Source organism: Prosopis cineraria, unplaced genomic scaffold (assembly GCF_029017545.1).
Source record: "Prosopis cineraria cultivar Desert tree isolate PC_DT_omini unplaced genomic scaffold, ASM2901754v1 PC469, whole genome shotgun sequence".
In the NCBI taxonomy this organism is placed as follows: domain Eukaryota; kingdom Viridiplantae; phylum Streptophyta; class Magnoliopsida; order Fabales; family Fabaceae; genus Prosopis; species Prosopis cineraria.
In genome coordinates, this window is record NW_026555794.1 from 1 (window position 1) to 26,803 (window position 26,803).

At 31.8% G+C, this 26,803-nt stretch overlaps 3 protein-coding genes and 1 long non-coding RNA gene across 4 annotated transcripts; 1 reads left to right on the forward strand and 3 right to left on the reverse strand.

Annotated features, from left to right (window-relative positions):
* The first annotated feature begins 5,123 nt into the window (after nt 1–5,123).
* On the forward strand, nt 5,124–6,796 carry LOC129297215 (uncharacterized). Its single transcript, XR_008590146.1, has 3 exons — nt 5,124–5,389; nt 6,054–6,119; nt 6,669–6,796. It is a non-coding gene; the product is annotated as an uncharacterized LOC129297215 (long non-coding RNA).
* Nucleotides 6,797–9,079: 2,283 nt separating this feature from the next.
* LOC129297218 (S-protein homolog 5-like) lies at nt 9,080–9,556 on the reverse strand. Its single transcript, XM_054935584.1, has one exon. The coding sequence runs from the start codon at nt 9,554–9,556 to the stop codon at nt 9,080–9,082; it is 477 nt and encodes a 158-aa protein (XP_054791559.1).
* A 4,067-nt stretch (nt 9,557–13,623) lies between these two features.
* Nucleotides 13,624–16,902, reverse strand: LOC129297219 (uncharacterized). The gene is made up of 2 exons (XM_054935585.1): nt 16,456–16,902; nt 13,624–14,033 (listed from the first exon to the last, which is right to left on the reverse strand). Exons 1-2 carry the CDS (start codon nt 16,841–16,843, stop codon nt 13,624–13,626), a joined length of 798 nt encoding a protein of 265 aa, XP_054791560.1. The 5' UTR covers nt 16,844–16,902.
* A 1,126-nt stretch (nt 16,903–18,028) lies between these two features.
* LOC129297220 (S-protein homolog 5-like) lies at nt 18,029–18,514 on the reverse strand. Its single transcript, XM_054935586.1, has one exon. It carries the CDS (start codon nt 18,512–18,514, stop codon nt 18,029–18,031), a length of 486 nt encoding a protein of 161 aa, XP_054791561.1.
* Between the last annotated feature and the right edge of the window lie 8,289 nt (nt 18,515–26,803).

Sequence of the window (26,803 nt, forward strand, 5' to 3'; positions counted from 1 at the left end):
TGAATTAATACTTGCGAAAAATCGGTTTGTTATTTTGAGGGTGTTCCATATTGGTATCAGAGCATAGAGTCGGTTGGCAATATACATTGTTATGGTGCTTCTCATTGTATGGCCATGATATAGCTAGGCTAATTTTATTATTATATCTTGTATCCTTTAGGAGGGGAGAGAAAATGCCTGTTACTCGTGGTAACTCAGGATTCCAACATGAGCACCTGCCACCCGCCGCCACTGCCAAATGAGGAGCCTGACTTGGCGGAATTAAGAAGCTTGTAAAAACATTAACAGACAAGGTTCAAGGATACGAACAAGAGTTGACGGAGCTAAAGAGGCAAAAGGTAACTGAAAATGGAGATAGGGCTCATGTTGAGAGTCATGTGGGGGAAGGCAGTTCCTCCATCCTCCTGCCACTCTGAGAGATCATGAGTCTAGAAGGAAAGAAATTAGGCAGGAGGAACAGAGAGCCCCACCGACCATTACTGATGTGTGGGAAAATGTTAGGAAGTTTAACCCTCCTACGTTTGATGGTAACCTTAAACCATCCGTGGTAGAGGAATGGGTGAAAGACTCGAATCCATCTTTCGAGTAGTCACATGCACCAGCAATCAAAAAGTACAAGTAGCATTAGTGCTCCTAGTGAAAGGAGCAAGAGATTGGTGGGAGACAGCAGGGCCCAGGGATGATTCTACACTCACCTGGGAGGAATTCAAGGAAAAATTATTTAGGCATTACTTTCCATCAGAGTTAAGGTCTGAGAAGGAAGCGGAATTCCATGCCTTTAAGCAAGGGAACCTCGATGAGGACACATTCATTGCTAAGTTTCAGGAGTTATCTAGATACTCCACGTACCTGCAGTATAGGGATGATTCCGAATGGAAGGCTAAGCGCTTATTGGAGAAGGCTAGACCAGAATTGAGGGAACAATTGGCTCATCTAGATATCCGAGATTATGATGAAATGTGCATAAAACTACAAGTAGTAGCTCGCAGTAAGAAGGAGGTTGAGAGAGAGAAGAGGGTTTATTCATATAGTAGACCCCCAACCTACCCTCGACCCACCGGAGGCATTATGAAGAAAAACCATCAGGGTTCGAGTAGCTCATGGAACCAAGGAAGGCAGAAGGGTCCATTTCAAAGGGGCCAAGGACAGAGGAGCTATCATAGTAGTTATTACGGGTCACAGAGGAGCCCAACAGTATCTACCCCTGCCCCGAGTACAGCGAGCTCTCAACAGTGCACTAAATGCGGGCGTCGTCATTTCGGACAGTGCTGGGTCTGTTACATTTGTGGGAAACCCGGTCACATTGCAAAGTTTTGTGGGGACAACCAGGGCTCAAATATGAAGAACCCTTCCCAACATCCTACTGTCTCTGGCCGTGTGTTTGCTCTTACTCAGGACACCATGAACTCCCCAGATGCCATTAGAGGTAACATCAAAATCCTTCATCATGATATTGTTGCACTATTTGATTCGGGTGCTACACACTCTTTTATTTCTGAAACTTGTGTAAAGAACCTTGATTTGCCTGTGTGTATTTTACCTTTTGATATGAATGTGTCTACTCCTGCGGGAGAATCTGTGAGGACTGCTAAGGCATGCCTTAACCTAGTAGTCGAGTTTAAAAATAGGAAACAACTATGGACTTAATTATCCTACCACTGAGAGGTATGGATGTAATTGTGGGAATGATTGGATGGCTGCAAATGGTGCTATCCTAGATTGTAGAGAGAGGAGTGTGTCTTTATCTTCTTTGTCGGTGACCCCAGTCGAGACTCAAGATCATGTTTTCTTGTCGGCGCGCAAGTTGATAGATGTATGAAGAAGGGTTGCCAGGCCTACATGGTTTTCTTCTCTATCCAAGCTGAGATTGATGAAGGCGTGAAGAATATCCCAATTGTCAAAGAATTTGCGGATGTATTTCCAGACGAAGTCTCCGGTTTACCCCCAAGCGCGAGGTAGAGTTCTCAATTGAATTGGTACCCGGTACAGGGCCAATTTCTAAGGCTCCTTATCGGATGTCCCCTTCAGAGTTAGCGGAACTGAAAAAGCAAATTGAAGAGCTACTTGAGAAGGGTTTCATCAGACCGAGTGTTTCACACCTTGGGGATCTCCAGTCCTTTTTGTAAAGAAGAAGGACGGAAGCCTCCGATTGTGCATTGATTATAGACAATTGAACAAAGTAACCATCAAGAACAAATATCCACTTCCGAGAATCGATGATTTGCTGGATCAGCTTGTGGGATCCGCAGTTTTCTCAAAGATTGACTTAAGGTCAGGGTACCACCAATTGAGAGTGAGAGCAGAGGATATACCTAAGACAGCATTTCGGACGAGATATGGGCATTATGAATTCATGGTGATGCCGTTTGGACTTACGAATGCTCCTGCGGTATTCATGGATTACATGAATAGGATCTTTCGACCCTATTTAGATAAGTTTGTAGTAGTGTTTATTGATGACATTCTTATTTATTCAAAGGATGAGGAGGCTCATGGTGAACATTTAAGAATCGTCTTGCAAGTTTTGAGGGAACATAAGCTTTATGCCAAATTAAGCAAGTGTGAATTTTGGCTCCAAGAAGTAAAGTTTTTGGGCCATGTTGTGTCCAGAGATGGAGTTGCGGTGGATCCTAGTAAGATTGATGCAGTGATGAAGTGGGAACAGCCAAAATCTGTTACAGAGATACGAAGCTTTTAGGTCTAGCAGGTTATTATCGTCGCTTTATTAAGGGATTTTCGCAAATTGCGATGCCCTTAACTAAGCTAACTAAGAAGGATGCCCCATTTATTTGGACTGACAAATGTGAAGCTGCTTTCCAAGAATTGAAAAAGAGGTTAACCACTACTCCAGTATTGACTATTCCTGACCCTGTGGTGCCGTACACTCTGTACACTGATGCTTCTTTAAAGGGTTTAGGATGTGTTTTGATGCAAAATGACCGAGTGGTTGCCTATTCCTCCAGACAGTTGAGACCACACGAGGAAAATTACCCTACTCATGATTTGGAGTTAGCTGCAGTTGTGTTTGCTCTAAGATATGGAGACACTACTTGTATGGATCTAAGTTTCAAATCTTCAGTGACCATAAGAGCCTGAAGTATTTATTTGATCAAAAAGAGCTTAATATGAGGCAGCGACGATGGATGGAATTTCTAAAGGATTATGACTTTGAATTACATTACCATCCGGGTAAGGCTAACGTGGTAGCTGATGCCTTAAGTAGAAAGACTATTCATGCTGCACATTTGATGGTTCATGAATATCATTTATGGAACAGTTTTCATGATGTTCCAGTAGATGTGATTGAACATCAAATGGCCGCACTCCAGGTAGCAGACTTTGAGAGCAAATTCTGGGAAGATCTCAGAGTCTCACAGCAAAGTGATGACTACTTAAGGAATATAAGGAAGGAGATAGTGGTAGGTAAGGCCCCAAATTTTACCATCTTTGAGGACACAGTGATGAAGTATAAAGGTAGAGTTTGTGTACCTAATGATCCAAGATTGAGGAATATCCTTTTAGAAGAAGCTCATAGGAGCAAATATACAATTCATCCCGGTATAACTAAAATGTACCATGATTTGAAGCGAGGTTGGTGGTGGCCAGGAATGAAGAAAGATGTAACTGAATTTGTTTCTAGATGTTTAACGTGTCAGAAGATAAAGATAGAACATCAGAAGCCAGCTGGAACACTGCAACCGTTAGATATTCCAAAGTGGAAATGGGATGATATTTCTATGGATTTCATCACTGGACTGCCAAGAACACCCTCGAGTAAGGATGCTATTTGGGTGATAGTAGACCGACTCACCAAATCAGCTCACTTTTTGGCGATCAAGTTTACCTCTACATTAGAGAAATTTGCTGAGATATACATTAAGGAGATAGTTAGACTTCATGGTATACCCTCTAGAATTGTGTCAGATCGTGACCCAAGGTTCACTTCAAACTTTTGGGGTGCGCTACAGAAGGCTATGGGTACCAGACTGAGTTTTAGCACCGCATACCACCCCCAAACAGATGGACAAACAGAGAGGACGATCCAGACTTTGGAGGACATGTTGAGAGCTTGTGCCATTGAACTACCAGGTAGTTGGGATAATCATTTGCCATTAGCTGAATTTGCTTATAATAACAGCTATCATTCTAGTATTGGGATGGCGCCTTATGAGGCCTTGTATGGAAGGAAGTGTAGATCGCCTTTATGTTGGACAGAATTAAGTGAGAGGAGTATCATTGGTCCAGAAATTGTAGAGCAAACCACCCAGAAGATTGCAATGATTAAGCAAAAATTGCTAACCGCTCAGAGCCGACAGAAGAGCTATGCTGATAAGAGGAGACGGCCGTTAGAGTTTGAAGTAGGAGATCATGTATTTTTGAAGGTTTCTCCAGTGACAGGCATTGGTAGATCCATTAAGGCAAAGAAATTGACACCTAGATTTATGGGCCCGTATGAGATCTTGGAGCGAATTGGATCTACTGCATATAGAGTTGCATTACCTCCACAGATTGCAGGTATCCATAATGTGTTCCACGTATCACAGTTGAAGAAGTACAACCCGGATCCCTCCCATGTTATTGAACCTGAAGAAGTAGAATTGAGGGAGAATTTGACCTTTAGATCCGAACCGGAGCGAATTGAGGACTTTAAGGACAAACAACTACGCAATAAGACCATCCGACTCGTGAAGGTGATTTGGAAGGGTGGAGCCCTAGGTGATGCTACTTGGGAGACCGAGAAGAGTATGAGGCGAGATTATCCACATTTATTTGCTTAGGTACATAGTTTCTAAGCTTATCTATTAAATTTTGAGGACAAAATTTCTAAAAGGAGGGGAGAATTGTAACATCCTGATTTTTATATAATAAAGAAATTGTGGAATTTAGGTTTTGAGAAAAAAAATGATAATAATAGGAATTTATATTATTTGAGGTTATTTAGAAATAATATTATGATTAGGTATTTAATTATGAATTTAAAAATTTAAATTTAAAATCACATAAGCAATATTTAGTTAAGATATAATACATAAATAATTTTTTTATGTGTGTGTTAAAAAAAAAAAAGAGAAGGTAGAAGGAACAAAAAAAAGGGGGGGTGGAAGGTTGTTGTTTCTAAGTCCCACATTGGTTAGATGAGGGAAGAGAAGAGGTGCCTTCATGTATAAAAAGGAGGGGGTGTGTGCATTAGGAAGCATGAGAGGCTAAGATGCAATTTAGAGAAAATTGCAACTTTGGGCCCAAAGGTTTGAATAATTAAATTCAAACCTATAGTTTTTTTTAATATAATTTTGGGACTCACAATCCCATTTTTATATTATTTTTCTCTCTTCCTCTCACGTTGCTCGGCGTTTTCTCGCAAGGGGGGATTATTTTCTTTTTTCTTCAGGTATGTTCTAACTTTCCTGTTTAGATTAGCATTTAAAAATTTATTTAATTACAAAATTAATTTTATAGTTATTTTCTAAATAATATTAGCTTTCTAGTGATATGATTATTTTGTAGGATAGAGTAAATATTTTGATTAGGATTTTTCTATAGGATAGTTAATCTGATGATATGATGGATTAAAAATATAGGTTAAAATTCTTAGGGATATAGTAAATATTATAGAATATTTTCTTAAGGTTGAAACTCATGTTTAAGAATTTTTGAGTTAAAATCTAGATCTATATGGTTGAATTTATGTGGAATCTGAGATGTAGGGATAAATCTATGATTATTAAATATTTATTTAAGTATGAATAGGTATTTTTGAGGTTATAGAAAGGTGATTTGAGGCTTCAGGATAATTTTAAAATTTTTAATTTATTTTTAGATGAATTTTTAGAATGTAGAAGGATGAAATTGCGATACTAGAAGTGAATTGAGGATAAAAAAAAATAGTTCATTAGGGTACGAGAATTTTAGAAAAGAATTTGGAAGTTAAATAAGGCATAAATCTTAAATTAGTGTTAATATGGACTATAGATTTAAGACTTTCTAACTCTTTAAATTAGAGTTATTTATTTTAATGTAAAATTAATATATAGTATTGTGAAATAATTATGTAGATTATATTGACAAAGATAGTGGTGAAAAAGGAGTTGTGAAGGGGAACTTGTTATTCAAGACACAAGGTAACCATTATTAATGTGTTGTGATGAGTGTGTTTGTGAATGGTTATGTGTTGTTTTGTTGTTTGGAAAAATTATGAATTATTGAAAATAAATACTGTATATACTTGTTTGAAATTATTGCCAAGTGGGTTAAAAATTTATTTTTGTTTTATCATGATGAGATATTATTGTTCGGATATATTCCTGTTTGGATATTTGAATGATGCATGACTTGTCAGGGTATTTTAATGTATGGTGTTAATGGGAATTTCTGTTCGGTTAATTATTACCACGTGGTAAGCCCTCATTGGACCCAATGAGTGGCGTGTCGCTTGGTCCAACTCACCTTTGGCCGGGTGATTTGGCGTCCGAGCATGGTGAAAGGAGGATATAAGGTGCAGTCATGCAATTAAATACTTGTTCGGTTTGTTTGAAAATATTGTTCGGTTAAATGTTTTGTGTGCCCACTTAGCAATCGCATGATTAGTTACATCCGCATGCATCATTACATATTAATTTTTGGTTACTGAGACTTTTAAGTCTCATTCCCCGTGGTTAATATTTTTACAGGAGCGAATCCGGCCGAGAAAGCACCAGAGGTGTAATTATGGTGTATGAGACACCATCTTTTACGTTGCCTCTTATTTTGGATTATACAATGTATCTTGTGCCAACTTAGGACATATCTTGTCTATGGAGCATGTAAACTCTAATCCTTTTTATTAAATGCATTTATATGTCCAAGAGGATTATGTCTGTCCCTTTTGATTCATGACCTAATTTAAATAACATGCTATGAGGATCATGTCTGTCCCTCATGGTTCTAATTGCTTTTTGAGATATTTTAAGACCTGTGGTATATTGTCTTGGATGTATCATGGTAGAAATTTTTCTACCATGATAAGGGTATGATAAGGGTTCAAAAAAAAAATGATTTCTTGAATTAATAACTTGCGAAAAATCGGTTTGTAAATTTGAGGGTGTTACAAGGGCCACCAGAATGGCAGTGGTACAGCGTTGATTCCCAGATCGGGTTTGGCCTGAATCTGAACTCCCACGTTTGTCCGTATTTGATTCTGCTCTCCGAGATCGTCGTCCTTGGATCTGCAATGAAACGACAGATCCTCTTGGCCACTTATCAGATTCTGGACTATCACCGTCGTTTTTGACGGAATGATTGAAAACGACTCGCCACATTTCTGCGTTGCGGCAGCCATTGTTAACAGTAATAGTAGAGACTTCATTAATGGAGCCGTGTCTTGTTTCCTTCAAGTGAGATGCAACAAGTCCTTGCCATACGCCTCTCTTTTTTATGATCACTGAGAATGAGTTAATTTTATCTGGTAATGATGATCGTTGCATTAACGAAAATAAATCCTTATAGTATTTATTAGTATTAAACTATTAATATGCCATTAATGCCTTAAGTTTTGCAACGATTTTCGGACCTCAAGATTTTTGCAAATTGGATCTGCTATCTATTTATGATTTTAGATTTTTGTTCTCTCTATTCTTTCCCGGATAAAATTTCGCCTGCTACGCCCCCCCCCCCCCCCAAAAAAAAAAATCTTACTTCTTAGTCGTTACCTTTTCCGTCAAAACTTATACTCCTAAGACATTTCTTAACAAAAATTAACATTTTAAATTCATTAAAAAAATATTTCTTCAACATTATCATTTTTCTGTATTATCTGTTTAATATTCTTATATAAATAGAATATTAAATTAATGATATTTTTAAAATTTTACTCCCTTCATTCAAAATGTAAAGCATTTTTAATTAAATCTCATCTCTCAATAAAGTAGTTATTTATTTTGAAACTAACCCTATTTTTTATATTTATCTCTATCAAATACCCTACAACAAATATAAAGTCATTCATCAATAGAGACACTTTTTTAAAAAAATAATTATTACCTCAAAATATTAAAAATGCCTTATATTTTTTAATGGAGGAAGTATATTTTTATTTTGAAAAATAAAAGTTGTAAAATATATTTAATAAACTTTATTGGTATGCATGATCTTATTTGAAAATGTCTTATAAATTAAAATGAAAGTAGCACAAATTTATAATCTTGCCACAGTTGAGTAAATTATCTTTCCTGAATATTGATTGGTATTTTCTATACAAATACTTCCACTCGTTTTATTATATAAGATAAAGAGAGAATCATTTTTTATCTGATTTATATGGCATGTATTTGACTTCATTTTCATCAGAAATTTCATAACTTTTATCCCATTAAACAATGATAGTGATCGTAAAAATACATCATTAAAATATATATATATATATATATTTAATAGATCATAAAATGAAAAATTTGTTAATTTTTAAAGAAAATCAATTTTAACTCATTTTTTTTAGTTACAGTAAAACATGGAAAAAATGAATCATAAATAGGATTGGAGGGAATAATAATAAATTTCATAAATCCCACATTTATACCTGGATATTCAATTAATCGTGCTAGAAATTTTTGTTAATGTATTCAATCCAAAACGTATATTCGCTAAGAGATTAAAGATGAAAAAAATTGAAATGAAAAGAAGTAAGCTTTTTTGTATGATCTTGTAAGTCTGACCTTTTTTTCACTATCTACAAAACTAATTTAGTTACATAACTGATATTTTTACTTAATTCAAACATGCCAAAAGAATCATTTTGATAGTTAATATTTTTTTTCAACTTGTTCTCTTTTTAATAAATATGCAAAAGGAAATGGATCATATTAATGAAGAGAGGTGAGATAGTTTGATATTTTTATGAAAATTTATTTTAGGGAAAAACATTAATTATCCTTAAAAATCCACAAAATGTCTTGTATATATTTCCAGTTCCAGCACACTTTATGTTTGAAACAAGGGAGTATATTTCATGCCACGTTAGTTTCAAGGCACCTAAAAATTGAAACAAAGTTGATCGATGACAAACATAGATATAAAGGTGATTATACTAAGCATGTGATTTTAATGATCAGGGACAAGATCGGGTAATTTTGGCATTTGATGTAATAACACGGTCAAGGTTATCAGGAACAAGCGTTGACCGCGGTTGAGACTTATTCCAGGGATAGCAAACGCCGAACAAGCAAGGACCATACTCAGTTACTTTCCAAGTACACACCTTGCACTTGTCTCGTTCCTGTTTGTATATGTCAAAGTAACGAGGTTCTCCTGATTGCCACCAAAAACTACAGAAATAAAGAGTCGAATTCATCATAAGATTTGGCCTGAATCTGAATTCAAACGACTCTTCGAATTTCAGAGTGTGCTCCCCAAGATCATGATGCTTGTCTTTGCAATGAAGTGTCAAGTCCTCGTGCTTAGGCAAGGTATTGATGATTTGGACTGTTGTTTTTGGAGGAAGAAGACCTGTCTCGCCACCTTGGCACATTGCAGCAACTATGGCTGTGACCAAAAGCAGAGGCTTCAGAGATAATATCGGAGCCATGTCTTATTTTCTTCAAGTGATATGCAATGAGCTCTCACCACGTACCTCCCTTTTTATATGACTGTGAGTGGGTTAATTTTGATCCCCATCTGATCAATATTTTTACTGCATATGGTAATATTGATTACTGCATTAATGAAAAGAAATAATTATGTTTATTAGAATTAATATTTGGATATGCCATTAATGCATGCCTTGAAATTAATATGCACTGATGCTCAGCCCTCACAATTGGTGCAAATTGGATCTTTCTATTTATGCTTTTAGATTCATGTTCTCCCCAGATAAATTTTATGTATTCACCTTTGGGAACATAAAAAATATTAATTGTTTCTAAAAATTTTTTTGCCTGCATGTAATTATAGAAAATTGGAAATAATTATATTACTAGCTAGGACATATAAGGGAAAGCCATTATTAGTATTAGTGTTTAGATATGCAATTAACATTATATATGCACACAAATGAGGAAAGCTGTTAAATAGCTTAAATTAAGCTAATACAGTGGTATTTGACTTTGACATTTTTATTGTTTTTTATTAACAATCAACAATTCACAAAAATTTAAAGTAATAATAAATTGGAAAAAAACTAAAAAAACTCAAAAGGACAATTATTTTTAATTTTTTAAAGGTAAAATAAAAATATTTAATTTCTTGAAAAATAAGTAAAATGAAAGGCAGCTATTTTGAAGAGCTAAGGAGGGGGATGATTTGATTCCCCCGCCTTTTGTTTGAAAGATTCCCCACGTTTTTAGCTGATAAATGTAAAATTTATATTTGAAACAAGATAAAAGTAAAAATATATAGAAAGAGAAAAGTTTTATTTGCTTTTATAATGACTTTGGTTAATTAATACTCCCTCCGATTCAAACTGAATGAGCTATTTACAAAATTAACAAAATTAATTAAGTTAGATATTTGTGAAAAAATGTGTCTTGATTTTCCTAAAACACTCCAATTTAATCATTTATATTAAGAACTAATTTTATTGATAGAAACCCTTTTTAATATGTTATCAATAAATAAGATGAGAAAAAAATTAGGAGATAATGTAGACTAAAGTCTCACGTTTAGGACAAAATAAACCTCTCAACTAGCTGTTACATTTAAAACCCGAGGGAGTGTTATCATTCATTGTGTGATTATGAAATTAATTTTCCTTTGATGTAAATACATTAATGTTTGTAAGTTTTTCGGTTTTGTCTTTGTAAATATAATGTAATAACTAGAATATCCTCTGTGGGACTACTTACAAGTTTCAACATTTTAAATGATTCGAAAAATGAATATTCTTTTTGATCTTATTTATAAATATCACTTTTAATATATTTTATTGAAATTAAAAAAAATTTTAAATCTTATTAACTGTCTTAAAATTTAATAAATTTTTATTACTAATAAATATTCTTAAATTTTATTATTAGTATTTTTATTTAAAATATTTAATAAAATTAATATTTAATAAAAGTAAAAATATAAAGAAGAACATTAAAAATTGATAGGTGTTTTATAAATAAAATTAATTTTTTTTCTTTTCTCGTTACCCTGTTTAACTAAAGGATCCTAGCTGCCGACGATCTTCTATTGCATCCACCTCTTGTCATCATCTCAATTCAACTGAGTGAAAACTACTCGCACGCGGTCTTTCCATCATATCTTTCTTCCTCTTTTTTCAGCAAATTAAATGCCAGGTGGAAGTTCTCATTCACGAAGCCAGTTCCACTACTTCTGTCATTCACATTCTAAAGGAGATCGTTTAACTGCCTTGGCATTGGTTTTCAACGAAAACGTAAGCGCTCGTTGGTTTCCCTGTCAACTAACTCCAACACACAGACTGATTTCTACGAGATCCAAAAAAACCTCATATACTTGCACGATCTCCTGTTGGACCTTCAAGTTTACTTGCAGCCACTTGGAGGTCCTACATGCATGCAGTGCTGGTTTTTCCTGTTCGTGTCTTCATGCTGCTACTTTTTCTGTGCAAGTCTTTATGGTACGACGGCTTAGCATTCAAGCGACACCTGTTTCTTTCTTTCATTCTCTGTATAATCAAAATATGCAAGGGACTTCAAAATCCTACAGGAGATGTGTGGTAGCATTGAAGTTCAGTCTCACAGAACACAATGCATCTCTTCGCTTGCTGAGCTTTCAATGGTTATGTTCATGTTGTGTTCTCTGAACAGCTTCGTCTTGATGAGAGTCAGCTTCAGATATGTTGCTTCGTCGGGCTTCAGTCTTCAATAATGTGTTTTTTGGGTCTTCGGTAGTGATAATGGGCATGTTTGTTTATGTTCTCTACTACAACCTACAATCCTTACTGGTTAAAAAGTGGAGTTAGAAGCACTCTCATCCAACTTCCTTCGTTACTGTGGCAACGAAGGACTCTTTGTTCCCAAGTTGAAGGAAATTTACTCTTGCTTCATGATCCTTCGTCTCTCTTGAGGGTACGAATGTATGGAGGTTTAGAAGCAATTTCTCTCCAGATCTCTTTGGCGCTCTGTTTCAACAGTTTAGCAGGCAAGGAGTTTATCTGTGTTTTTTGTTTTTGTCTGTTATTAAAGTCTGTTGTTGTTTCAGTTCGGTTTGTGGATTTTTTCTTGTATTTGGTTTGTTTTGTCTTTTGCTTTTGTATCTATGTTTGCGCATGGGCCTGGGATATCAGTTTCATGATTTTGTAGGCCTTTTTACGTCGTAATCTTTTTTAATAATATTTGACTGTTCTTAACAAAAGCTGCAATGTCTTCTCGTCATGGGCATCCACGTGTCATAAAGCTAATGAATGTGAAATTTTTTCCGGTGAAACTTGCTGAATGTGAAATGATTTCGTTTGCACATACGTTTGAGGTTTTATATTGTAATGCCGATTTTATAACTTTGTAAATAGCAAAGCAATTGTTAGTTATTTGACTGAAATTATTTTGTTCATGCCATATCTATCCTGAAGTTAGTTATTTGACTGGAATTATTTTGTTTATGCCATATCTATCCTGAAAACTTTGGGGATGCATCTCCCACCAAAACTATCCCTTGTTAGGAATTCCGACGTAACAAAGAAATGATAAGAAATATTATAAAATATAATTATTTATTCTTTAATTTCCTGCTGAAATAGCCGCCTTGTTACGGTGAAACTAATAAGACTTGGTTGTTGTAGGACTTTAATAGCATTTACATTAAAATAATTGAGACTTGATCCACCAAAAAATATTGAGGCTTGGTCAATGAATCCATGTATTAATTGTTCTTTTCCATGCAAGTTTATGTCCCATGCCTGGCATTGCAAATCAATTTCGCACCACTTTCATGTCATTAATATATTCATTCTCTGCTGCTTTGTAAGCATTTATGGCGTTGAGAGAAATCATAGGTCAACCCGTTCAAATTCATTTCTTATTATAAGATTGTTCTAAACATTTTATCATAATCAAAGAGATGATGTACTCATTAACCTTGCTTGAAAAGTGAATAAGTTTTCAATTTTACCCATATTCAAATGAAAACTTTTTAAATTTACATTACATTTTCTATTATGATTAATGACTTTAAATAGGGTAATTTTTAAAAAAATTAATTAATACCCTGATTTATAATAAAGACTATACATTTTTTTATAGAAGGTATTTTATGGCAAGAATCAAAATATTTCATTTGATTATATTTATAATTTATTTTCAACATGTTTTACCAAACACCAAAAAATAAAAAACTGTGTTAAGAAGTCAATAACACCCTTTATATAGATAGAACTAAAAAAATTATTATCTTTTTCTTATAAATCAGACGGGTCGAGGAATACTCTAAATTAAAGTAGAATAAACATGAATGTTTTGACTTTTGAGTTTTTAGTTTTGTTTTTGTAAATTCGGAGGATGGAGTACCCGTTAAATGGGAGCCACATTATTTAATCATGTTAAAATGATGGATAAACATTCTGGTTAGATGATTTATACCGCGTCAATCTCAACGCTTAAGCATTAAAGTAGATGCATGGATATCAAATATTGAATCACCATCGTCACTATATATATATATATAAAGCTTATTACAGTTTGATTCCAGCAATCATCATGGAAGAGATTGAGTAATATTGGCATTTGATCCAGCAAGAGGAAGAGGAGCATCTGCTGATAATGGTGGCTGATACTTATAATGCCAAGGATAACAAACACCAAATAAGCAAGGACCATAATAATTTACGTGCCAATTACACACTGTGCAAGTGTCTCGTTCTTGTATGTATATGTCAAAGTAATGAGGTTCAGACAATATTGGCCACCAAAAACTGCAAAAATAAAGAGTGACCTTTAGAAAAGGATTTGGCTTGAATCTGAACTCAAACATTTCTCTGAATTTGAGAACGTGCTCTCCAAGATCGTTATGTTTGTCTTTGCAATGAATAGTCACGTCCTCATGGTGAGCCAAGGTGTTGACGATTTGCACGGTTGTCTTGGACGGAAAAAGGCCAGTGTCGCCGCCTTTGAACATTGCAGCAACTATGGTTAGCAACAGAATTAGAGGCTTCATGGATGGAGCCATGTCTTTTCGATATTGGAGCAAGTTCACACCGGACACCTTCCTTTTTATAGAACTATATGCATGCATGTGAGCTAATTCTGATCCAGTCGAATCAATATTTTGTCACGGTAATAATTAATAACATTACTTGTCTTTATTAATTTATTATATTCATGAGCTGCTCATTCTGTCTTTATTAGCATTAATACTTGATTATGAGTCAATGCCTTAAAAACCTGCAATGATTTTGCATTATTATGTATGGACGTGCACTATACAGTGGCAAACAAAAATAAATACTAAGCGCGCTTGGATATTGTGTAGGTTTTGTGTGGCGCACGTACAATATGAACACACACATACATACAGCGTTTAAAAAATTAATCTCTCTCTCTCTCTCTCTCTCACACGTGTATCATTAGACTTTTACATACATAGTATATTATTTTCGATACTATTATAAGACAGTGACAAAATGGTTTGTTTATTTTTATTTATAAGTTATGCCGTTAATTTTCTTATTATAATTTTCTCTTTTTACCTCCTATTTAAATCATGTATTTGATATGGATAAAATTTAAAACTCATTAAAAATTTTGAACAAAGTTAGTAAATTTTAAATATAAAATATGTTTGAAATGACTTATTATACTTCTTCCTTTTTTATTATAAAAGAAACGGTCATGTGTTTCATCGATTTTTAATAAGCAAAACTGTGAAAATTTTTTTTTAAAAACTATCGTTACATTTTTTTCCAATTGCCTCTTATTAAATTGAAATTTAAATTATTGTTTTATTGATTACAGGGATATTTTAATCTGAATTTTTTATCTTCAAACATTTAAACTAGTAATATGCTTATTTTTAAAAACAGAGAGAGTAAATAGGATTAGAAGGAGAGTAATAAATGATTGGCAAAATGTGAAAAAGAACAACTAACGCCTCATTGAAATTGCGATGGTTAATTTAAAACTCTCCATTACCTAATTGACAAAATGATGTAAATTCATTTATTGGTGTTACTGTTAATTTTCTTTCCCACTCAATCAGAATGTTCTTCTGTTTGATGCAAGTTTTGAGTTTATGAGTGCCACGGCCACCGCGTTCATGTTTATAGTCATAATTAGCCTTGCCGTGTGAGCTGTGAGCTGTGAGCTGTGAAGTTCTCATTCACACGCATCCACGCCATTAATTAATAATATTCATCTTGGCAAGTTATACTTCCTCCTGCGTACTATTTATTTAAATATAAATTAATTTTAATCGTTTCCTCTAATTTAAGAAAAGTTACTCTGTCTTAATAATTATGTTTCAGATTGATAGGCTTAGAAAAAAATGCTCTTGTGATTAAGGCTTAAGCTTAACCTTATTCGTATCTTAATGGTGGTCATTATACAAGTAGTCAATGAGGGGCAACTTCTCGAAAGTACTGTCTCTAAAAACGTACTCCCTCCATCCATATTTAATTAATTATTTTTAAATAAAATTATGCATGCTGATGAAACTTATCTCTTTCAATTTTTTTAAAAAATAAGTACTCCCTTCATTTCAATTTATACAATATTTTTAAATAAAATCTCACATATCAATAAAATTTATTAAACACACTTTACAACCTTATTTTTTAAGATAAAATATAAATTTTTAAAAATGACCTTCATTTAATACTCTATTAAACACATTTTACAACCTTACTTTTTAAGATAAAAATATAAACTTTTAAAAATGACCTTCATTTAATACTCTATTAATAAGAGAATATTAAAGAAAAAGAATATACGGTAAAAATAATATTGAAAAAGTATTATTAATAAAACCTTATTTTTGTCAAAGTATCTTATATTTTAGAATGCTAAATTTTTTTTAAAAGTATTTTATAATTTGTGACAGAGGAAGTATAACTTTTTAAAGACACCCTTCATTAAATACAGTCTTATTTATGAACTATTGAATAGAGAGAGAAAATGTAACAAGAAGGGAAGTGTAATATTAGAATAAGTATAAATAACAAATACCTTTTTTTATTAAAGTGTCTTGTATTTTAACGTATTGAATTATCTTTATATATGTTTTATAATTTGGGATTGGGATGAAGGGAGTACTATTTTATAGAAGGGAAAGTTGGTTTAATTTAATAAATAAAGAGTCATGTCAAAATAATAAATAACTTTTTACCTCTAAAATTTTAATGGCAATCCCATAACTCAGGCAAAAGTTAAGAAGATGGATATAGAGATATATCATGCTATTATCAAGCGTAGAGTAGGATAGATGGTGGTATTGGGCTATGGGCAATGGCCGATGCAACAATATTAGTGGGAGGGTGGTTCCAACGATAGCAAATAGTATGAGCCTTCAAGGCTCTATCATACTTACACGCACCTCCTTTCCATATTTTCCAGGAACACAACGCAACGCCTTTATGCTCCACGCAACTATTCTCGTCTCGTTTCTGAACATATATGTCAAAAGAGTGAGACGAAGCGTCTGATGGCCACCTGAAACTGCAAAAAAACAACGTTACTGGTTTTAAAACGTTGGATCTGAATTTGAACTCGTAGTTCTTTCCCACGCCGATTGTGTGTTCTCCAAGATCATCGTCCTTGGATTTGCAGTGAAGCGTCAAGTTCTGAGGTGGATCTGTTAAATTATCTATGATCTGTACTATCGTCTTCGAAGGTACGCCCGGGAAGGGAAAGAGAGCTCTGTTGCCTTCAACAACCATTGTCGTCCATAGTAGCAAGATGAGAAATTTCGCCAATGCAGCCATATGTTTTATAATATTATATTTCTCGTGAAAGAGTCGTATATATGTTGATTTAATTTGGGTTTACGAGGGGTACCAGATTTTTCTACAAATATATGCTGTAATATATACGGCACATCAAACTCGGGATGTGAGTCATCATGACGTTTTCGATCATATCTAATTATGTATATGTACACACGCATGCATTTCAATAAGGTGGGTAAATATCTACTAATTAATTGGACTTGCATTTATGACATTAAAAATATTTCCCTTTATATATAGTCTCCTTGTATTTGTTTTTTTATAAACAGGAAAAGTTGTATTTGCTTTTAGAAATCCAAAAAAAAAAAAAAAGACAAACAACATCACTTGCAATTGTTCTAATTAAGAATTTGATCGGGTCCGTCGATTTAACTAGTTCAATAGGCAACTGATCCATTGCACAGCCCAAACATGGGAGAAAAATAAGATGATTAGGAAATTGGTGGAATTAGTCAAAATTGATGGAACCGTTTTTTTTTTTTATATTTTAATCCATATTTCTAAGCTACAAATTACGCATACCTGTACCTATTACCTAATAAGCGTATTAGGAAAGGGTTAAAAAAAAAACAAGTATAAAAAGAAATATGAATATATTCTAAATTAATAAGCAAGTATAAAAACAAATATGAACATATTCTAAATTACTCGCTCTATTTCAAATTATAAAACACTTTTAGATAAAAATATTATATACTAATAACCCTCATTAAATACACTTAACAACCTTATTTTTTTTAAAATAAAAATATAAACTTTCAAAAATACCATTCATTTAATAACCTTAAATTCACACCGAATTAGTATTAAGTAGAGAGAGAAAGAATAATATTGAAATAAGCATGTTTGATAAAATCTTAATTTTTTCATAGTGTCTTATATTTTGTGATGGCAAAACTCTTACAAAGTATCTTATAATTTAAAATGAAAGGAGTAATAAACTAATAATATTAGGATCACAATCTCTATAAATATAAACGAAAAAAATGAAAAAATATTAAAAAAAGATGTTTATATATGTATTCTAAAATTATAAACTTAAAATCTCAAGATATATAGAAATTTCTATAACTAGACAAAGCATTCATATTTTTAAGATAAAGCTTATGATTAAACGGGAGAAACACGTGATTTCCATCATAGCAAGGTTGAAAGGGAAAATTAGATAAAGGATGTATTGATGACGGACGACGCAACAATAGCAGGAGCAGGGTTCCATGGGTAACAATTGGTGTAGGTTTTCAAGTCCTTATCATATTTACACGCACCTCCTTTCCATATTTTCCAATAACACAAGGTAACATCCTTGTCCAAGCAACTATCTTCGTCTCGTTTTTGAATATATATATCAAAGTAGTGAAACGATGTGTCAGATGGCCACCTGAAATTGCAAAAAAACAACGTCACTGGTTTTAAAACATTTGGTCTGAATATGAACTCGTATTTCCCTCCCACGCTGATTGTGTGTTCCCCAAGATCATCATCCTTAGATTTACAGTGAAGAGTCAAGTCCTGAGGCGGATCAGTGACATTGTTGATGATCTGCACTATCGTCTTCGAAGGCACGCCTGGGAAGAGAAAGAGAGCTTCGTGACGCTCAACAATTAATGTTGCCCATGCTAGCAGTAGCAGGATGAGAGGCTCCATCAATTCTGTTCCATCATAGAGTCATTACTCCCTTCATTTTTATTTATAGAAAAAAAAAATTGTTTCATGCAGTTTAAAAAAATTTAATTATATTTAAAGATAAAAAAAATAGACTACAATATCCTTTATTAATTATATTAATCAAACCTTCATGAATTGTTTCTTATGACAATTAATGATAAAATTATAAAGAGTAATTAATGAAGTTTGTAATAAATGCCAATTGAAAAATATGAATTGTTTATGTTAGAAAACATTAAAAATAACGGTTTCTCCTATAAAATTCATACACATGCTACTCCACGTTAAAATTCATTAAGTGAGTAAATGTTTAGCATAATTGAGCTTGCATTTATGGTATTTAAAGAAACTCCGTCAAGGTTTTAATATAAAATGAATGCGTGCTTGTATGGTTTGCCCTGAAAATGGAGAAGATGTGGAGGATCCACGTATGTGACTTAAATATGAATCACGATACGGTTGAAGCTTCGATTCTTAACTACTTTTTTTTTTTTTTAGAGTGAATTACTGTTGCGTCCCTCTTATTTTACTAAAATCACAGGGGTCTCCCTCATGTTTCTAAAACAACACTTTAATCCAATTTTTATTTGTTAATGTTTTAGCACCGTTAAATATTTTAAAATATATATTTTTTCTTGTAAGTATGTTGGAAAATTTACAATTACTACTTGCTCTTATAATCGAATTCTATACTCTCTCCCTCCAAGTTTAATGAACTTTAAATAGTTAATTATGACAGCATTTAAATAAATAATTTAAAATAATTGTTTCAAATTGATAACGCAGAAAAATAAACATAAATCATATTAAATAATTTATCTTATTATATTAAATGGCTGTTTCATTGAGTTGTGTGTTTGAAATATTACCTTAGCCAACTTATATATTTATTTTTTAAAAAAATTAATAAATAATTTTACATGATTAAAAATAAGATATGAATAAAAAAGTGAAAATATGAATTAATTTTTTTGTGTTTTAAATAATTTTTAGGTAATATTTTATGTTTGCAAAGGGGGTATTTTGGTCTGACAAAAGTAATTTAACGGTCAGCTAATGATTCGGATGGATGGAAGTAAAATCTTTAAAGTATGAGGGGTTTGTGTTTTGTGATTGTTAATTCTATGAGAGATTTGTATAGGTTTTTAAAATAAAAAAGAGGTTTAAGTAATTAAGGTAAAATAGAGGGTACGTCTATGTATTTTATTTTATTTTAATAAACTCCATTCTTAATTACTCGTAAGTCCTAATTTATCATACATGAGTTTTATTCTTTAGATAAAATTATATATACTAATAAAGCTTGTTGAATATGCTTTAAAATGTTTTTTAATATAAGTTTTAAAAAATGTTATTATAGAGATAGAGTGCAATGGGGAAGGGTGATATTTTAAAAAAATCATTAATAAAACTTTAACTTTGTTAAAATATTTTATAATTTGGAACGTCAAATATCCTATAAAAATATCTTATAGATTAGGATGGATGAAGTGCTCTACAAAATACTCCTTCCTTATTCACATTAAAGTAAGTAAGGTTTAACTAATTTGAGTATAAAGAAATTGGTTTGACATAATAATTATATTTGAAATTTTTTTAAAAAATTGGAATACAATATTCTTGTAATGGATCTTTGCCACATGAAAAAAAATTAAGTTTGTCTCGTGAACAAAAATTCTGATCTTATGAGAGACACTTTGAAAAAAAATTAATGAATACTTATTTTTTTCACTTTTACTTATGAAAAACAACAAACCATATAACATTTTTTCCTATACTAAAAATGGAGGGTGTAATGGTGGGTTAGAAGACATTTTCATTCTTTCACAAATCTCTCAAAAACACTTAATGTTTTAGAGCCGTCAATAAGCCAGCCCTTTTAAACCCACCAATGGCTAGGGTCAAGTTGCTATTTTTAGGGTAGAAAATGATAATTTGAGTTTAAAAAAGCTTATCTATTTAATACCTTTTATTTTTAAAAAATAACATGAAAAGATAAATGACCAAGCATCTAATTAGAAGAAATAAAAACCCTGAACTTATTCCTCCATCTCTCATCCATTCATCAAGATTTGGCTAATGATGCTAGCAAAATCTAAGTTTTATTAATGTTAATTTCAATGTTGTTATTTGATGTTAGACTTATATGTTTAAATTTTACATGTTCACTGTGGTATAAATTGACTTGATTTTTTTATATAAATTCACTACTAAAAAAATAAAATTTAGCGATAGACAAATCCCTCGATGAATGCCATTTTTCCTTATTAAATTATGTTTTAGTGAGGGATTTTGTCTTTCGTTAAATTCATAGCTAAAAAAAGCTCGATAAATTTAGTGAGATATTGTACTCTCCTCGCTAAATATACATATATTTAAAAATAGCGATGTTATATCACCCACTGTGTGTGTGTCAACTTATGACATATTGCTAACAAGCTCGTGCCTCATTAATCGCCACATCATCTACCATCTCATGCCCTATCACTTGCCACATGTATGACAACTTATGGCATGTCATTATCCACTTTGCACCATATCACTTTCTTCTTATTGTGTTACATATTTATTATGTTTATGTCAAAGTCAAGACTTTAACCCTTAACCACTTACCTTCCAAGCCTTATGTTCTCCTCTTTATCAGTTGAACTGAAAGACACTTGCAGTCATTATATAATAAATTAAATATATATTACTTAATTATATAAATATATCAAATAATATATTATAAAATACACACACATATATGTATATATTAATTTTTTTCAATTATGAATACGTTAAAAATATTTACTCCCTCTGTTAAAAAATATAAAATATTTTAATCAAATCTCATCCCTTAATTTAAATCAATCATATTTTTTTATATTTACCTCTATTAAACACCCTATAATAAATATAAACTCATTATTAATAGGGACATTTTTGAAAAAAAGGCAATAATCTCACCTCAAAAGATTAAAAATGCCTTACATTTTTAACATCTAATTCCTTAAAAAATGTCTTATATTTTTGAATGGAGGGAGTATATTTTATTTAAACTATTCTTTATATTTAATAAAATATTATTTTATTAATGAAAATCAACTTAAAATAAAAAATATTGAATATTAAATATTTTTTCATGAATATTTTAGTTAATTCTTAAATTTAATTTTTTAAAATTACAATAATTAAATATATAATTAAAAGTCATTGTCAAAAGTTTTTCTTTTTACAGTAATTAGCTAGGGATATAATTCCTTACTAAATCTCTTACTAATTATCTTATTTTAGAGAGGGATTGACGGTCTTTCATTATTTTCTCACTAATTCAATAATTCTTTTATTTTAGAGAGAAATTAACAATCCCTCACTATTTTCCTCACTAATTCTCTTATTTTAGAGAGAAAATTGATAGTTCCTCACTAATTTTAAGTCAAGTTATGAAATGAATATTCCTAGCTAATTTGGCATTTTAGAGAGAAAAAGATAAGCCCTCATTAATTTGCATTTTTCTAGTGGTGATTTAATCTCATGCATAATGACTTTTTAAAGGATTATTAATTTTTTTATGTTCTTAAGTTAAAAAAATAGGGTTGAGGCTGTAAGGCTAGCCGTTACAAAATGAATCTTTGAAATGTAATTGAGCTTATTAAGATCACTCGTTTGGGCTTAGAGCCGGGAATAAGGGTCAACCTTGAAGAGTCAAGCTTAGAGGCCTTGTTTAAATTAGGGTTTAGGCTTTAAAAATGAATTTTTTTAAAGTAATCGGGCTTGAAAGCTTAGCTCTAATAAGTCCTATAAAAAATAGCTCGGGCCTGAGCTAACCTTCAAACCCTATTATATTATTATTTTTTTGTTGGAATATGTGTTTGAAGCTAATGACCTGCTCACCTGATTTTACACGCATTATATTATTATTAATTTTAATTCATTCTACAATTAATTTAATATAATTTTATAAATATCAGTGTATGATATAAAATTTTAATATTTTTTATTTTTTTATAATTATTATGTTTGTGTATTTATAAAAAAATAAAAACTTTTTAAATCAAGATTTGAATTTTATTACTAGACTTCTAAATGTTTGTTGTTTAATTTATAAAAAATTATGAGAATTTTGATTTTTTTTAAAATTTCATAATATTTTAATTAATTTATAATTCTTAATTTTATTTTAAATTTTTTATTTTTTAAAATAGGGCTTGTGAGTTCGGCTCTGAGTCTTTCATATAAGGCTGGGCTTGAAAATGGGGCAAAAAATAATAAATTGGGTTTTAAAGCTCAAGCCCTTTAGGACCAAACCTGTCTATTTTTTTTTTTTTAATTCTATTTAGGCCACAACCCTTCAAAAGCCAATGCTAATTGACAACTCTAGATGTGATGCCCCTTAAACTTGAAAAAAACATTGCAATATCCTTCCAACCGTTAAGAAAAGGTGAAAAGCATATGTCGCTTGATCAAGTAGTAAAGAAGAACACACAATCTCATCGTTGTCTTGAATTGTAATTTAGAGGGGTTGTATATATTGTATACTTATAATTATAATTAGTGCCAGAGTCACATTTATCTCAAGGTGGGCAGATAGATCGATGCCCCTAGATCTAAACCTAAATGTATATGTTGATGTGATTTTCACTCATATTTTGACACGCACTTACTGATTGAAAAAAGTTTCAAGACTCTGGCTAATCTACCTTAAAGTTTTTTAGTTGTAATTTTATTTTTTTTTGTTGGATTATTTAGCTTTATTTTAATAGAAATATTTTTGTTGGCAAAGAGAGGGGGGAAAGCAAAGTATCACTCGAGATTGGGGGAGGAAGTGGGGAGACGGCAGTGGATACAAAATACAAAAAACTAAAGTTTAATTTTTAATGTGTATACATATAAGTTTTTCAAGAATCATGGTTTTAATCAAACATCAACAACAATATCATATTATATTTGTATTGCTCCGCTTGTGATGTTAAATTTTGTTTGAGACCCATATTGTTTTTTTTTTCCGTCTTATTTTTATATTTAATATAAAATATAAAAAGTACATTCTCATGTTACACTAGAAAAAAAATGCAAGAAATTTTGTTCAAGTTATAATCAAATAAATAACAATAGTTATTTAAGTCTCTCGTACCAAAAAAATGGTTATTTAAGTCATACGAATCAAATTTCTTATCATTTCAGATCAAAATATTTTTTACATTATTAATTTAGAACATTTGTAACAATGAAAAGTTAGAAGGGATAAATTTTATTCAGCTCTTACTCACATATATATCATATAATTACAATATTTATATAAACACATTAAATTCTGACATAATTAAAAAAATCTTGCTCCTCTGACTTTCGGTCTTGGCTCCCATTGGTTGAAGCCATGATTATGTTAATAGTGTATGCATTCATATCTACGTGACAGATGATAAACAGTAACATCAATCAAAATAGATAACTTTTTTCCTGGCCAAATAAAAATAGATAATAAATACTCCTTCCGTTAAAAAATATAAAACAATTTTTATTGAATCTCACTTCTAATAAAATAGTTATCCATTTTTAAACTAATCTTACTTTTTTATACTTACCCATATTAAACGGCCTATAATAAATACAAAAAATCACTATCAATATGGGCACTTTTAAAAAAAATGTAATGATTACACTTTAAAAAATTAAAAATTTATATTTTAAATATCTAACTTTTTAAAAAATACTTTACATTTTAAAATGAAAGGAGCAGTAAATATATGAAATTGCATTGGGAGGACGAGTTTATACATGATTTGAATTATTTAACTTACGTGACATATTTTGCTGGATTGTGACATGGTATATGATTTTCTTAATTTTAAAATTAAAAAGTCCCACCAAATAATTTTGTCATAAATATAACTTTTTAGAACAAGAAATCAAGTTCTGATCACGAACTTATAATATAAAATTTACAAGATGCTACATTCATTTATCTTTATATAAGATTTAATCTTTTTGGGTAGAAAGTGGACTGCAAAACAGGCTCCACGAAGCCCATTAGCAGCAAGACCAAAAGTAAGACACTACGTTACTGGACCGCAAATGCCACGGTTTGTTTGTTATGTTTGTTTGTTTTTTTTGGATTGGTGCAGCTTGGCGCAATGGGAACATTAGTTCCAGCAAAAAAAAAACTAACCTCTCACAATATGTTAAATCAAGATTTGATAGAATTGATTTTTCATAATGTGATAAATTTAAATATTTGTTTAAAAAAATATTTATATTTAATATTCGATAATGTTTTAAATAAGATTATCTCAAATAAAAGAAGTGTTCAAAATAGCCATATTTCCTTCCTTTTTTTATCAACTGATTTACACGTGTCATGCTTGCGTGTAATTTATCTTAATAATCCTTTCTTTTTTGGTACACCTTAATAACCCTTTGACATGGAGAAGTTCACTTTTCAAAATGTAAATTATTTATTTAATAATATGTTTTGTTAAATGTCTAACTTTTTTTGTAATTCAAGGGGCATAACTTTTACATAATTAGGTAGGTCATTTTTTAATTTTTAAATACAATTATCTTTTTTTTTATAAAAAGAATAAAAATATTCATTAAATAATTGGCTAATAACACTCGTGAGAAAAGTAATAAAAATATTTTAACAACTAATTCAATAAATATCACTAACTGCTGCTAATTTTCAACGTTAATCCCTCTCTCCTTGCCAGGTGGGATATAAAATATGATGTGGATTTGAATGTGCTTGCCACCTGTGCCTCTTCCTTATCCCACGAATGCTTCAGAATTGAAAGAACAAAGAACACAAGTAAAAGAAACCCAGAGAGGTAAGGAGAAGCACCATTATCGTTGAAGAATTGTACAAGTCAACAACAATTTCTAGAAAAAAGTCAATCCAAAACTCAACAACAAACAATAAAAAAAATGCACAAGTCCAAGGAATAAAAAATTTAAAGCAGATCAAAGTGAAAAAGAAAAATAGAAGAAACAGATAAAGAAATCAAACACACGAACACAAGGGTCAAATGCAAAAATACTTTCAGGGCATTGAGTACGACAAGAACAATGAGGAGAATCTCAGGATCCTTTGAACCAGATTAGCAATGACAAACCAAGGGAGATGAGGTCCTGGCAAGGTGGAGCAAGCAGAGAGGACGATAAAGCAAGACGAAGAAGATGAATGCATGACTTGGACCCTTAGCAATGGAGGATCATGCCGGACACACCTACTCATGCTGACAAACGCTTAGGAAATGAAGGAGAATGGCAGAGGTAGAGGGTTTTAAAGGTTCTGGATCCGCGACCCTCTCCCTCTAGATACTAGATCCTTTTGGATCGAACCTTAATCCGAGAGCTGTGACCACCATCCCTCTTTAGATCCGCCGTCGCTCATCCGCTTTTGGATCACGCTGATCGAAGTCCATCACCGTCGTTTCCTTCTCCATCGTAGAGTAAAATAGGTGGATCTGAAGAACTTTTACATTTCTAGGGGCGATGGGTGGCTTGGAACCCATGATGTACAAGATTGGAATTCGGAGGAAGAGGGGCGAGAAAATCCAAGGAAAAAGGTTTATAAAATCGAAACTGCAAGCGGATGAAAATGGAAGGAAGAGGGGATGACACCTATTGAGCTCTAGCCTTCCATGGGAGCAATCATTATCAATCCTGACACTAGGTAAGAGAAGACTTGACATTAACATAAAAAATTAATGGCTCTTTGTAATATTTAATGGATTGATAATTTTTACGCTAATATAAGTAACGTCATGCTTATTTTTATTTTTTATCTCATTTTAAGTTATTAGGGTTTTCACGTCAATCACTGAGTATTTTTATCCGTTTACCTTATTTTTTTATCAGTATTCTATGGTATTTTCATTGAAAAACCTTAATATTTAAATAGTGTTAAATTATAAATAAAAAAACTTTCAGAAAAAGCTCTGGAAATTTTCTGGCAAACTCTTGAGAAAATAAAATTAATCTACTCTCTCTGATCCCATTTATAAGTCCAATTTTAAAAGGTGTATTTGGTCTCATTTATAAATTACGGTGCGTCTTTTTAGGTAATATTTGAGAGGTATTTCTAAAATTACTCTTCATGAGAGAAAAAAAGTAACAGGACATTACTTTTTAAATTTGTTATATAGAGATATGTTTAGAATTTTACTTACTTTTATTCCTTGTACTTTTATTATAGTGGTATTAATGAAGTTGGTAGAAATAACTTATAAATAGGACCGGAAGAGGTATCTTAGAATATTGAAAAAATAAGGGATAATTCAAAAC